General features: G+C 33.9%; 1 protein-coding gene and 1 non-coding gene across 3 annotated transcripts in view; both read right to left on the bottom strand.

The window, feature by feature from the left end:
* Positions 1–2416: 2416 nt before the first annotated feature.
* LOC149132541 (uncharacterized) lies at positions 2417–5766 on the bottom strand. Its single transcript, XM_089363902.1, has one exon. The coding sequence runs from the start codon at positions 5252–5254 to the stop codon at positions 3251–3253; it is 2004 nt and encodes a 667-aa protein (XP_089220028.1). The 5' UTR covers positions 5255–5766; the 3' UTR covers positions 2417–3250.
* Positions 5767–8241: 2475 nt separating this feature from the next.
* The window catches only part of LOC106881481 (uncharacterized), a 137628-nt gene continuing 131210 nt past the window's right edge, over positions 8242–14659 (bottom strand). For both annotated transcript variants that reach the window (XR_016244478.1, XR_016244479.1), the window contains one exon: positions 8242–9584. This is a non-coding gene — a transcript (uncharacterized LOC106881481). The remainder of the gene's footprint in view (positions 9585–14659) is intronic.

Here is a 14659-nt window from a genome sequence, read left to right on the forward strand (position 1 = left end):
ATACAAACATATCATTAATAAATTACATATTTATAATCGCTGCTTATTCACTCGTATCATTATTTTTATCGCTTTTATTAAAATTATAATTATCATTATTGTTTTACTTCTCAAAACGTTCGATCTTGTTTGTTCTGGTAGATTCTGTGACAGCGAACAGAAGCCTACTGTCAGAGATCTCACAGGGTCTCTTTCTGCACATTATAAGCTTCGATACTCGGTCATTAATTATCGTATGATTATTATTAATATTATTAATATCATTATTAGGTATCTAACTCCTTAATGTATATATTGAATTATATATATATATATATATATATATATATATATATATATATATATATATATATATATATATATATATATATATATATTAGCCTGTATGCTCATGCAATGACTGATCATACCGGATGAGCTGAATATCAGAGGCAAAAGAAAAACTCATGTATGTACACATTATATAACAAGATTCTTTACTGCACCGATGCACGCTTTCCAGAGTCTTAATCTGTAAGAGACAGTTTAGCATTTAAAAAAAGTGCAGTACAACATGAAATCACAATGCAAAACATTGTAACCATTCAACAACCGTTTAGGTAAAAATTAGAGGATTTTTGCAGTGTTTCGTATCCTTATATTTTGAATTTTTATTTTTATTTTTATTTTTTATTATTTTTTTTTTGTTATTTGTTTTTGATGAGTCACAACTAGAGAGAATAAGAGAAAAAGAAAAAAAGAGAGAGAGCGTTTGGAAGAAATTAACATTATACATTTTTTTCTCAGTATTTTAACATTGAAAGACTTAAACCAATTGATTCCGCCGATTTTTTTTTTTTTTTCCTTCTCGCAAGGAACCATTTTTTAAAAATCTTTTTTATTAATTCGGTATATTTTGAAGCATTTTGCCAGTAACGTTAGAAATTCTTTACCTCCTTCCTTCCTTCCATCCCTTTGACAGTTCTTTGTTAAATATATTCGTTTATAAAGTTCATTTCCTAGAAATTCTTTTCATTCAAAATTTTCATAATTGTTTTTTTTTTCTTTTCGTTTTCCATAAGTATTTGGAAGCCGATGTCTGGAAGAAATGTACTCATCACTTATATATCATCACCATATATATATATATATATAGTTATATATATATATATATATATATATATATATATATATATATATATATATATATATATATATATATATATATAGTCTTCATGTATATTTATGATTTATTTCTTTCCTGTTTGAATAATCCTTCGTTTATATAATCCTTTTAATTATGAGATGTCATGCTTTACTTAAAGTTGTTGTTGTTGCTGTTAATATTTTTAACATTCGATATTTTGATGCCATAATTCAACGAAGATTTATAATTATTGTGAAGGAAATGTATAGGAAATTCAACACATACATAAATTCATTTAAGTATAGATGTATATACATATATAAATATTTATGCGTGTGTGTGTGTGTGTGTGCATATATGTATAAAATCATATTTGAATACATATTTCATTATGTGTGTATGCATGCATGTTGTATGTATGTATGTGTATATATATACGTATATACACCTTTACGTTCTCTTTGAGCATATTTGTATGTATGCGCATATATATATATATAAACACAAATAAATCTGGGTAAGCGGTAATTCGAATCAGTGAATCAGTGTTAAGAATTTCAGGAGAACTATTTCAATTTTTCTGGACTAAGGATTTCATTTCTTGCTCTTTGTTAGCAATTCCGTTGAAAGATTTGTGGATGTTGTTCATGGTAGTTTTCTGTGGTTCTTAAAAACAATTATTACACACACTCCATATATATATATTTGTATACCATTTTTTTTTTTTTTTTTGGCTATGTTTTGCATTCCAAAGCAACAACTCTTTCAGCAATACTAGAATAGTTACTGTCATTGTTTTTTCAGACAAATGGGTTACACATAAGCACAAAACTGCCACCAACTTGACATATGAGTGTAAAATACTTTAGTACTACAAGTGTAGTTATTACAAAATAAACCGAATGACTTACGTTCAGCTTTCGGATGACTTTGGATGATATTCATTCATATTTTTGTTGTTTCTGTTGTTATTTTTCTATTGAATCATGCAAGGCTGTCCGTGTCATTGCTGTTTTTGTTGTGCTTGTTGTTAATCAGCATTAGAACTTGTGTTTCATAAGCATTATTCCGGCTGGTTGATTTTGTTAATAATTCATATGCAATGTTACTATCATTTTTATATTATGTATTTATATTATGTTCCTGTGATCGCAGTTCTTCATATTAGAATTTTTATCGTTATTATTATTATTATTATTATTATTATTATTATTATTATTATTATTATTATTATTATTATTGCGCTTTGTTCTTTTGTTTCTTTTTTTTTTTTGGTAAATAACCTCTAAATTTTTTTCCGATGTAATTACATTTACTTAAACATCAATACGTTTTGGTTTTGTTCACGTTGTTGTTGTTGTTGTTGTTATAATAGTTAATGTCATTCTTATCGCTGATGTTGTTGAAACAGTAAAAGTAAAAACAATACCCATTTTGCTGCAATGTCAGCACCTTTCCTGCTGCACGTGTTGCTGCTTGTCTGTTGCTATTGTTATAGTTGTTGTTGTTGTTGGCGTTATTTAAAATGGCTTTAAATAATGGATTCTATTGTACATTAAAACATTGCTGTTGCTGTCGTTATATTATCTCTTGATAGCATCAACAGCAATTATCTATGCGCTTATTTGTTCTTGCTACTGTTTCAAATGTCGCTGTTAATTTAATCCAATTGCCGTTTAACATTCTGTTAATATCCTGATGTTGCTGCTGGTGATATATATAAATATATATGTATGTATGTATGTATGTATGTATGTATGTATGTATGTATGTATGTATGTATGTACGTATGTATGTATGTATGTATGCATGATAATAGTTGTGGAATGTTAATGCTTTCCAAGAAATGAAATCATATTTTCAAGTTAAAGTCTCTCAGCGGATTTTTCCTCTCCATTTTTTTTATTTTCTCCTTGCTTTGTCTCCTTGTTTATCTTTAGTGTTACTTAATTTCCCATTCTGTCACCAGCATTACCCTTTTATTTGCTTGTTTTAATTTCCATGTATCTAATCTTCATCTTCACTTCTATCTGTTTCTTCCTCCGACAAAACTTCTTCGTCTTCCGTTGTTGTTGTTTTCGGCACTGATTTCTTTTTTTTTGTCTCTCTCTCTGCCTCTTTCTCTTATACCACAGTTTCATTTGGGTTATGCTCAATAGAACTGCTCTCTTGAATGTAATATAGTCGTCCCGTATCCCTAACCTGCTTGCTAGCCAATTGGATCAGGTTTTTCTCTTGTTGTTTAATCAGTCTCTTAATTTGGTGCGATGTATGATGAAAATCAAATTCGTCTGCCCTTTCTGTAACTTTGATTTTGTGGTCAACGTCTATAACGTTCTTGCCTTGCATGCAGGTGAGTGGAGTTTGGTTGCGGACGATAAGCTTCCCGACTTCGGCTAAACATAACTGTCGGTTGGACACAGAACAGTCCTCCGCGTCAAACTTCAGCTCGGGGAAGTTCTGCGTGGCCTGAAGATTTTTGTAAGTGCATGGCACGCAAACACACGCAGAGTTAACTTTGCTGTAGAAAGAGGTGACGATCTGGCCGTGACACAACCTATAAAAGTAGTGGTCGGGCCTGACAGTTGGGCGTTGGTGGTTGACGGAAAGTTTGTTGAATTCTTGAATCACTCTGAGTGTTCCGTGATCCTCTTCACACATGTGGCACATACTGGAAGAGAAAGTCATCCCTACACTTCGTGATTGCACCGATTCCTCTTTTAACCGACGGAGGTTGTAGTTGATGCCGTTAAACTTGCGAACAATGTCGTCGAAATTGGATACAAGCATTACATTGCTTTCATCTTCATCGTCGTAAGCTACTGCAGTGCCATGTATGGGGACATTGATTTCGACAGCTTGGTCGCAGACAGGACACTTCAGCTCAGCCTCCCGCGACTTCAGATGCTTCCGAATACAGTTGTGGCATAAGACATGACCACACGGAAACGTATCAGGTGTTTTTCCCACTTCAAGACTTTTGTGGTATTCTGTTTCCTTTTTAGAGCTGGCGCCATCGTATTCGCCCATGTCACCATTCTGATGTCCGTATTTATGTGATGTCTGTTCTGGTTCCGGTTCTGGGTGACTTTCTCTTCGTCGAGGCCGATCGTCACTTTCCTGTCTTTCTGACAGCTGTTGTTTTGATCGCTCTTTAGAACGAGGCCGCCGCTGCTGCTGTTTTTCCCGTCGTTGCTGCTGCTGTTGCTGCTGTTGCTGCTGTTGCTGCTGTGCCTCTCGCTGCTGCAGCTGATCATGTTGACTTGATAGAGAAGACTGTTGGGATAATCTAGACTTTTGGGATGCTCGTTGTGAAGATTTTGAATGTTGTTGCTGTTGCTGTTGCTGCTGCTGCTGCTGCTGCTGTTGTTGCTGTTGCAACTGCTGCTGCAGCTGCTGCGACTGCTGCGGCTGCTGTAGAGCCCTTTGTTGCAAGGGTCTTGGGGCTCTTTGCTGCGGCCTTGGAGAAGACCGAGCCGTCAGTGGCCGCTGCTGCTGCTGCTGCTGCAGCTCTGATTGTTGTTGTTGTTGTAGATGCTGCTGGAATTGAGATTGGAATGGCTTACGTCTTTGTTGCTGTTGTTGTTGCAATTGTTGCAGCTGAGATTGTTGTTGTTGTGGTTGCTGTTGTTGTTGTTGGTGCTGAGACGTCTGCTTCGTCACCGAATGCTTTCTTTGTTGAGGCGATCTATGCTGCCTGACATTTTGCGTAGACTGCTGTTGTTTTTGTTTGTTCGACATATGTTGCTGTTGCCGTTGTTGTCCTTGTTGTTGTTGCTGTTGTTGTTGTTGCTGTTGTTGTTGCTGCAACTGCTGCTGGTGGTGGTGATGCGTGTACATAGGTATCGACGTCGAACGGTGAGTCAGCTGTGACTTGTGCTTTTCATGTTTTTGATATTGTTGGTGTTGTTGTCCTTGATGTTCTTGTTGTTGTTGTTCTTCTTCTTCTTCTTCTTGTCGGGCTGGTAAATGTGACGGTGACGGTGGAGGTGGCTTTTGTTGCTGGTCTTTCTGTGGCTGCTGCTGCTGTTGTGGTTCAGGTGTGCCAGACACCGTTGAAAGTTCTCTCTCACACCTATTGATCTCTTCGTTGCTGGCCATGTTTCCTCCTTTGATCTCTATCAGCATTCGTGGGTCAGAAAACCTTGGCAAGTGAGACGTCGTTTCTGACCACACCAATCCAATCCAGTCACCCTACACACTTTTCTACTACCTGTCTTGTTGTGCCAACCATACGAGAATAGCTTGAAAAAATTACTAAATTTACCTGTCCACAGGTAAGTACAATTAGTTACCAGTCATGTGTTACAGACTGCTCGTTAGCAATTTACTCTTAATTTCTCTTTTCTTTTTCCTTTTCGTGTGATTACTAACAAGTCTGTATGCGTGAAACCTAAATTTTGTTATTGATTTATTTTCACCTTTCATTTGGTTATTAGAGAGTTCCGTTAAGAGAAATAGAAGCGTGTGTGTGTGTGTCTGTGTGTGTGTCTGTATGTGTGTATGTGTGCATGTACGCGCGCGCGCGTAAAACTGTCAGGAGTTAAATTATATATCAGTATACGGTTAGCTTTAGTTTTCTTTCAGCGCTGTTATTTTTTTCGGTTATAAAGTGCATACATAACTGCACTGGATTGAATAATAATAATGCTAGCAGTAATTATTATTATTATTATTATTATTATTATTATTATTATTATTATCAATATTTGTAATTTATACTTGATCGGTTAGGCATTGTTCATTCATGTCCATTTTATGTACACTAATTTACATGACATTTAATAAGCTTAAAACATTTGACTTGCAGCCCTTTATTAATATATCTATATATATCGTTTCTGTGTACGTGCGTGTGCGCTTGTGTGTCACCAAGCGTTTTATAACTCTTGTTTCAACTGAAGTTTCGCACGTTTTTCCTCACTTATCCTCAATAATTTTTTTTTTTAACCAGCTGTTGTACTTGTTGGTTGGCACAATATATGAAAATACAAATCGACGTCAGTTTGTAAATATATATATGAATGTGCGTGTATATATATGTACGTGCGTGTGTATGTGTTTTCCTATACGTTTAGAGTAATTTCTATGAGTTTATATTAGTTTTACACAGCTACATGTATAAACGCAGTGCGTTTGAGGGGAAAAAGATCTCAAAGCAATATTCGAAGTCCAGTATTAATTGGGAAATATTATCAGATGAAACATAAACAAATAACTGTTATGATTGCAACTATTATTATTATTATTATTATTATTATTATTATTAAGCTAAACTATATTTATTAAATAATTAGATTATAAAATTAAATTAAATAGATAGATAGATAGATAGATAGATAGATAGATAGATAGATAGATAGATAGATAGATAGATAGATTCGATTTAAAGAAGTGTTAGTAATCTAGAGGATGTGGTTGCGATAGCTGTGAAGTGTGGTTGTAAAAGTACGAAAATATGGTGATCATGAAACGTTGAAGCGTGATAAATAAATATTTGAAAGAATATCGAAATATATCCGAGAAAAATCGGTGATTGCAGAATGAATCTTTCCGAAGTAACCTTTCTCTGCCAAATAAATAATTTGTTACTTTATTTTCTTCGTTTTTTTTTTAATTAATTATTATTCGTTGTTGTTGCTGTTGTTGTTAATGTTATTGTTATTATTGTTTTTGCTTTCAATTTTTTAAGGAATATCCAGTTATTCAGTTGCAGATGTGAACTAACCACTGATAGCAAATATCGAAAATCCGATATTTCGCAATTTTAAGAGTTAGATTTCTTGGTAAATTGAATAATTCCTTTTAATTATAGAATTGTTTTTTTTTTTTTATTTTATATCTGTTCACTTTGATGTGTTTCCTTTGTATTGAATTTCGTGAACAAAATGAAAGATACTCCAAAACTTAAGGTTTTCGTTTATGGATGAAATTCTCAAGAGTTTGAAATTGCTATTTGCTCGTTATAACTAAAATAGTTATTACTATTTTTTTAATAGTTATATTTCCCAATTACAGAAAACTTCAATACAATCCAAAATATGTGCGAGAGAAAAAGCTAACATCTCTGTGTAAATTTCCTTATTAAGTATAAGAGAAGATTATTTTTTATATATCCTTCAGTTGTTATTCCTGCTGCTAAACAAAGTGATGTCCGTATTGTTACGTATATAATCCGTTGAGGAAACCAAATCGAGAATGATTGAACATATATCTAGATATATGTATAAATATATACATATAAATTTATACAGATATCTATAACCAAGTATTTTTTCTGTTCTAGAACTGACAGAACAGTGACTAAACTGTAAACCGGAAGGTCAATGGAAAGGGTTTTGATCCTGTTTTACTTGTAAGGTGACAGTACCTTGTTGTGGTTGCTTTCTCGAACTTTATTACTTTCTTATATTTTGTTAATTATATGTGTCTTATCGCAGTTTATTTTCTTTCATTTGTTATCAAGTTCATTGACAGTACTCATAAGCTTTTTAAACGTCCCTGTTTTCTCTGAGCGTTAATTTTTGTTGCTTTTGCTATTGTTTTTGTATGTTTTGATGGTTCACGAATTTATTTTATATATTTCATAAAATATGCTTGATTCCAACAACGATGTAGATAAAAAGTTATTGATGTCACACTGCAACTTTGTCTTCTTGCAAATATAATAGAAACAATTTGATTCTCTGTCAAGTTTTATGTGCATGCATTTACACCTTTTTTTTTTTTCAATATTTATAGTTATTTACAAAGGCATGTACTTATAACAGACATATACATATTAATATACACGGGGGTGAAGTCCGACGTAAGAATATTTTAAAGCTTAAATTCTCCCTTGCAAAAATCTTTGAATTTTTGGGGCTTAAAATATCTTTATGCTTTTAAATATATGGAATTATTCATATATATTTAGGCCTCAATATGTGTGTATATGAATAAATATGTACATGTGCATGAATATATTTTTATATATATAAGTATATATATTATAAATATATGTGTGTTTGCACGTAAGTATAAATTTGTATTTATAAGATATATTTATATCTTATTTATATTTGTATACATATCCATATATGTATATTCGATTTAATAATTGGTTTCTTCTCTTATTTTCTTTTCTTCAAGTTCACCTTTGGATTTTTCTCGCTTGTATGTTTCTTTGAACTATTAAAACAGCTATGTAGACCCCATTCTCTCCAAATGCCTCGTCTGGTCTCCAACATTAACAAGAATTAACGAGGAAGACTAAGAAAATTTTCTTCTCCTTGCTCCAGAAACTTGACCAAATTCCAATTTGGTTTCGTTTGGGTATTTTAAATTGCTTTGTGCCGTTCAAAATGTTTTCTTCTTCTAAATTCCTTTGCTTATTTGTGTTGATGTGTGTTTTTATTTTTAGTTTTCTTTCTGTATGGCAGCAACAATAATTATAATAATAATAATGAGATAATGTAAATAGCATCAAATCGATTCCGTACTAAATGAACACTTTTCGCAAGTTTTGTTGGTTGTTTTGCTCTGTGATTTTCTCGACGACTCTGTTCAATTTTAGTCTCACACAAACAGTGCACTCACGCATAACAACACATACACACACATGTATACTTACACACAATACATACGCACACGCCTACATCTGCACGTACGTACACTCATGCTTCTATAAATACATCTGTGATTCACTTTTCGAATACTTTGCAATTTCTGGAACCAACAGTAATGATGGTAGTGATGATGGTGCTGTTATTACGATTGTTGTTCTTATTGTTCTTGTTATTTCTACTCTAACTGCTACTCTTCCTCTTCCTCCTACGGTTGTTGCAGTTGTGCTTTTATTTTTGGTATGTTTGTTTCCTTATTTTGCAGATGTTTTTCTTTTTCTCTTGTCGTAACTCTTAGTAATTCTTCTTTTTCACACACATACTCACTCTTTTAACCCCCTTTCTCTCTCTCTCTCTCTCTCTCTCTCTCTCTCTCTCTCTCTCTCTCTCTCACTCTCTCTTTTTCTTTCTCTTTCTCTCTTTCACGTTCTCTTCTTATCTCTTCTGCTTCTCTTTCTCACCCTGTTTTATTTTTCTATCTCTCTGGTATAATATCAATTTCGGAAACGGAATAATTTTTCTGAGGTTGGGAGTCAGGGAGTATTTTTGTTGTTTGTTTTTCTCTGCTCTTAAATATGAGAACAGTGAGAGAGAGGAGGAGGAGGACAGAGAAGAGTGAATAAAGAGAGAGAGTGTGTGTGTGTGTGTGTGTGGAAGAGAGAAAAGGGGGAGAAAGAAGACAGAGTAGGTCGTGATAGCTGCCACAATCCTGAGACCAACAAATACAAATTGACCTGAGTGTATGGTTGGAGGCGGATATACGTATTCTTTTAGCTGTGACTCTTTTCAGTTGCCTTCTTGTGTCTTCTCTTTCTTATTCTTTCCTTTCTCTTTTCGCTTCTTATGGCAACCACCTGGATATGAAAGAGAAAAAGAAAATAAGGTGAAGAGGAAAAGACCACAAATAAAAACTAAAACAAGCATATATGTTTGTGTGTGTTTGTATGTATACTTATATATGTATATAAATATATATATGTGTGTGTGTGTGTGTATGTGTGTGTGTGTGTATGTATCTCTCTCTTTCTCTTTCTTTCTCTCTTTCTCTCTCTCTCTCTCTCTCTCTCTCTCTCTCTATATATATATATATATATATATATATATATATATATATATATATATATAAACATTTAAATAAAAACACTTAAAAAATCTAAAATGTGCCCTAACTGCTCATTAATCAGCTAGTTAATTTACTAATGCTTGCTTTGATTGTAAAGTAATCGGTGTTGATTTGGTACAAGAATTTCTACACCACTTCGAGCTGGTAAGTAATTTCCATAGAGGACGTTGGTAAGCTCTTAAGGATTGACTGGAATAAAATAATATAAAATAAACAAATCTGATTTGACCGCCAATTGGTTGCTTCTGTTTTGCAGAGTACATTCCATGACGTGTGTTAATCAAGTTAATTTGTCTTCACAAAGGTCTTAATTAATTAAATTTTTTTTTAAATCATACTAAAATACTTTATATCATTTTTGTTGTTTGGAGTTGTTTTTATTGATTAATATTCGTCATTATATTACATATGTTTCGTTGTTGTTATTGCAGTTGTTGTTGGTGGGGGGGGAGTAAACCCCAGGTCAATCCGAACTGAACAGATTAGGTATGATGAAAGACGTTCCAGTCCTGATCAACACGTCTTATTTTCAGAGACATTATATCTAAATATACATCATAAAATGTCCGTCTTTTTGAAGCGGTAGTATGTGATTTAAACGACATATCTCTGCTATGTTTAGCAAGTCCATCTAATAAAAAATATAGAAGCTCTCTCGTTAGCTCGTGGCCCACTCCCTCTGCCTTTAAGCAATGGAATAATCATCTAAAGTGGAGGTACATGGCTTAGTGGTTAGGGCGTTGGGCTGATTGTAAGATTGTGGTTTCGATTCCTGGACCAGGTGATGCGTAGTGTGTTCTTGAACGAAACGATTAATTTCACGTTGCTCTAGTCCACTCAGGTGATAAAAATGAATAATCCTGCGACGGAACCGTGTCCCGTCCAAAGAGGAGTATATACTCCAGAGAAACCGGGAAACCAGCCTTATGGATTAACCATAAGCGATTGTTTTCTTCTCGTATGTTCTGACCAAGACGGTGATAAACCTCACATCATCTCCGACTGAGCAGATTTACGATCAAAGAGAATTTCAGCTAGGGCTATTCTGCCTTTTTATTATTTATTAAATCAGTGTCCACCGCCTCAAGACGGTGCCTCAGCATGGACGCAGTCCAATGACTGAAGCAAGTGAATGAATAAATACAGTAATTGTTGTTATACGGAAAGCCAAATGGATTGCATCTACTGAACAACCAGCCATTCCATAGTGAAAGTATTATGAGCTGGCAGAAACGGTAGCACGCCGGGCGAAATGCTTAGCGGTATTTCCTTCTATTTATACGTTCTGAGTTCAAATTCCGCCGAGGTCGACTTTGCCTTTCATCCTTTCAGGGTCGATAAACTAAGTACCAGTTGTGTACTGGGGTCGAGCTAATCGACTGACCCTCTCCCCGGAAATTTCGAGCCTTGTGCCTAGAGTAGAAAAGATTATAATCGTATAAGATCTAATAAGAAGGTAAAATGGGATGATAAAGAAATTTAAATCTCATGTATGTTACGGAGTGATACAGCTACTCAAACAGAATGCGTATCGTGAACAAGTGGCCCCCATCGGCCACATAAAGGCACTCTGAGTTCATTACATCTTCCCATTTAGTTGTATGGAGGTAACATCGATATTTATATATAGGTAGATGAATATATTCACATATACAAACATATATAGACAGATATATGTATGTGCGTATATGTAAATTATTGCGTGTATTTTGGGTGTATATACACACACACACACACGTGCGTGTATGTATGTATATGAATATTATACATGTAAATGTACATGTGTGTATATGCGCGTGTGTTGTTTGGCTATAAGCATATATATATATGTTTGTATGTATCGATCAGTTGTATCATGGGTGTTTTAAACGTGATACAGATATTAATTGAAGCTAACAGGGACACAGCTGTTCCAAATTATACTTAAGCGAACCTGTAGCACTTCTAGAACTTTCAAATATATTCTACCGTCAAAAATTCGCTCTTTGTACACGAGCGCGTGTGAAGCTATGCTTATCCGTATTCTCCAGCATACAAAGGTAGAGAGATAAGGATAAAGCAGAAGAAAAGAAAGAGAGAAAGAGAGAAGGATGTGAAGGGAAAGATAAATGTGTCAAGAATTGAAGATTCGTATCAAAATTAATGAATTTATATGAATACGAAAGATGATAAGGCACTAATTTACTGAAATAATGTTTCATTTTTTTTGTGTTTTTATTTGTATTTTTTAATGCATTTATACCTGCACAGGCATGGCTGTACGGTTAAGCGGCTTGCTTCCCAACCAAGCCGTATTGGGTTCGGTCTCACTGTGCAGCCTCTTGTACAAGCTTGTTCTTTTTACTATAGCCTCGGACTGACTCAAGCCTTCTCAGTGGATTTTGTAGACGGAAAGCCCGTTCTCTCTCTCGCTCTCTCTTTCTCAGTCTCTCTCTCTCTCTCTCTCTCTCTCTCTCTAGGTTTGGCTAAAAGTGACCCGATAGTAAATCAAAGCCATGTCATTCCAAGTTTGATTTATGTTCAACAACTGAATGAATTTAATAAAAGCATCTAAATATGAAACATCATGAAAATTGTTCAAACTGAAGTCGTTCTTGACCAACACATTTTTTCCATTCGAGTCAATACGGAATTACAGATAGTATTTATGGAACTCTGATTTACTGTCGGCTGTCTTTTGGCCAACCATGTGTGTGCGTGTGTATATATACATATATATATATTGGCACATGTATGTGTGTGAATATGTTTGTCTCCCATCACCGCTTGACAACCGGTGTTGGTTTGTTTACCTCAGTAACTGAGCGGCTCCACAAAGGAATATAAGTATCAGGCTTTAAACAAATAAGTACTGAGGTCAGATTGACATCTTTTGAACGCATTCTTACTCAGGATCACAGTTTGACATTACCAGCTGACTCATGGATCGTTTAGCGGAGTTTACTCGGATGCAAGCATTCACAGCCAGTTCTTCAGTTTGAAGGAAACTTCCGACTCTCTCCCCATACTCGGAGACACTAAAAACGGTCATAGACTTGCCCCCGTTTTTGCCGGCGCTCACCAAAAATCACTCTTCCAGCTCGTTCAATTCTGCCCAGATCTCTCCCCAATGCCAAAAAAATGTATTTGCACTTCTGAAATAGCAAGCTGTGTACCACATTAACCTTGAAACTACGATTAAATTACCATTCCGTTGTTATATCATCTTCTTTTGAAGATGTATTCTAAACACTTCGCTTAGACTGTTCGTGGATAATGAATGCTTTGAAACTACCTCTCTCTCCACGTTTTCCTATCAGCACCGACCAGAATAAATTCAAACTGGACATCAATCACCTTGATGTTATCTGTGTGGGAGTGCCTGCTAAAGATATGGCCATCGCTCCGAATTGAAAAGTAAAATAAAAATAACCTTATTTGTATGTAGTAAGGTTAAACAGCGTTTAGTCAGTGAAGTTTAAGTATAGTTCAAGAAAAGAGATGTTCATATTATCATAACATTTGCTACGAATATGAATAAAGCAAATTTAGAGCACCATCAGCCAGTCATGTGAGTGACCTTTATAAATAAAATAACCGATAAGCGTACAATAATTATTATTTCTAGCTCTAGTTTCAAGTTCGACGTTAATGGGAATATTTGCTGAAACTTTCTCTGAAGTCAGTAATCAAAGAACTTCTATTAAGTTTAATCTATCGCTAATGCATTCCAGCTATTTAACATTTCAAGATTTCAAAGGCCTAATGTTCAGATTTAAACATGGTGGACTTCGAAGCATTGGAATAAAAGGATTACCTTAATAAAACATGACACAGATATTGAATTAATTAATAAATGCCTAAGTGCATAGATAGCCAACTCCATCTGCTTAGCATCAGGAATAAAACCATTAGGCGACGATCTGAGTAGGCAATTTCGTTTAAAGGCGAACGAAAAATCATATATTTAACAACAGAGCGGAATATATATGTATTCGACACTCAACAAAGGTAAATAACCATGTTCAAAAATTGATTGGATTACAAAGATTCGTTGGTGCATTTCCATCAGTGCACATAACATGATATTCAAAGAGAAAATATTAAAAGAAAAAAGCACATTTGTTTTCGAAAAGTAGGTTTTTAAACGTTTAATTTCAAGTGTAACTTGAAATCACTTTTCTCGGTTTCCTTATATTGTTTGCTATTTCTTTTTTCTATCCTAGAAAGATACTCATCACTGATCACAAAATAAATACGTAAGAGAAAGAAGGAATTGCTTTAAAGATAAAATAGGTGTTCCTCTTGTTTGTTTGTTTGTTTGTTTGTTTGTTTGTTTTTTACACATTTCTAAAAGGCTGAAATAAATATCAATGATATGTATTTATTCTAAGCATCGATGAAACTAAAAGCATCAATTGTTTAACCTTTCATAACTGTATATATGTATGTACATGTGTGTGTGTGTGTGTGTAAGTATATGTAGATGTGCATGTATGCATGTATGTATATATATATATATATATATATATATATGTGTGTATGTATGTGTGCGTATGTATGCGTGTATGTATATATACAATGTATATATGTGTATATATATGTATGTATATGTGTATGTATATATATATATATAACATATATATGTATATATATATGTATATGTATATATTATGTATATATATGTATATATATATATCTATGTGTGTATATATATATATATATACGTATATATATATATATATATATATGTATGTATGTATGTATGTTAAATTCAATTTACGTTGAAAGTCAACAAAGTTTGCTTTAGAAGCATTGAGATGTATT

Source organism: Octopus bimaculoides, chromosome 15 (genome assembly GCF_046866305.1).
Source record: "Octopus bimaculoides isolate indiv1 chromosome 15, ASM4686630v1, whole genome shotgun sequence".
NCBI lineage: Eukaryota > Metazoa > Mollusca > Cephalopoda > Octopoda > Octopodidae > Octopus > Octopus bimaculoides.

Bases quoted from the DNA above. Each gene is read 5' to 3' on its own strand.
- LOC149132541 (XM_089363902.1), bottom strand. From the start codon at position 5,254: ATGCTGATAGAGATCAAAGGAGGAAACATGGCCAGCAACGAAGAGATC.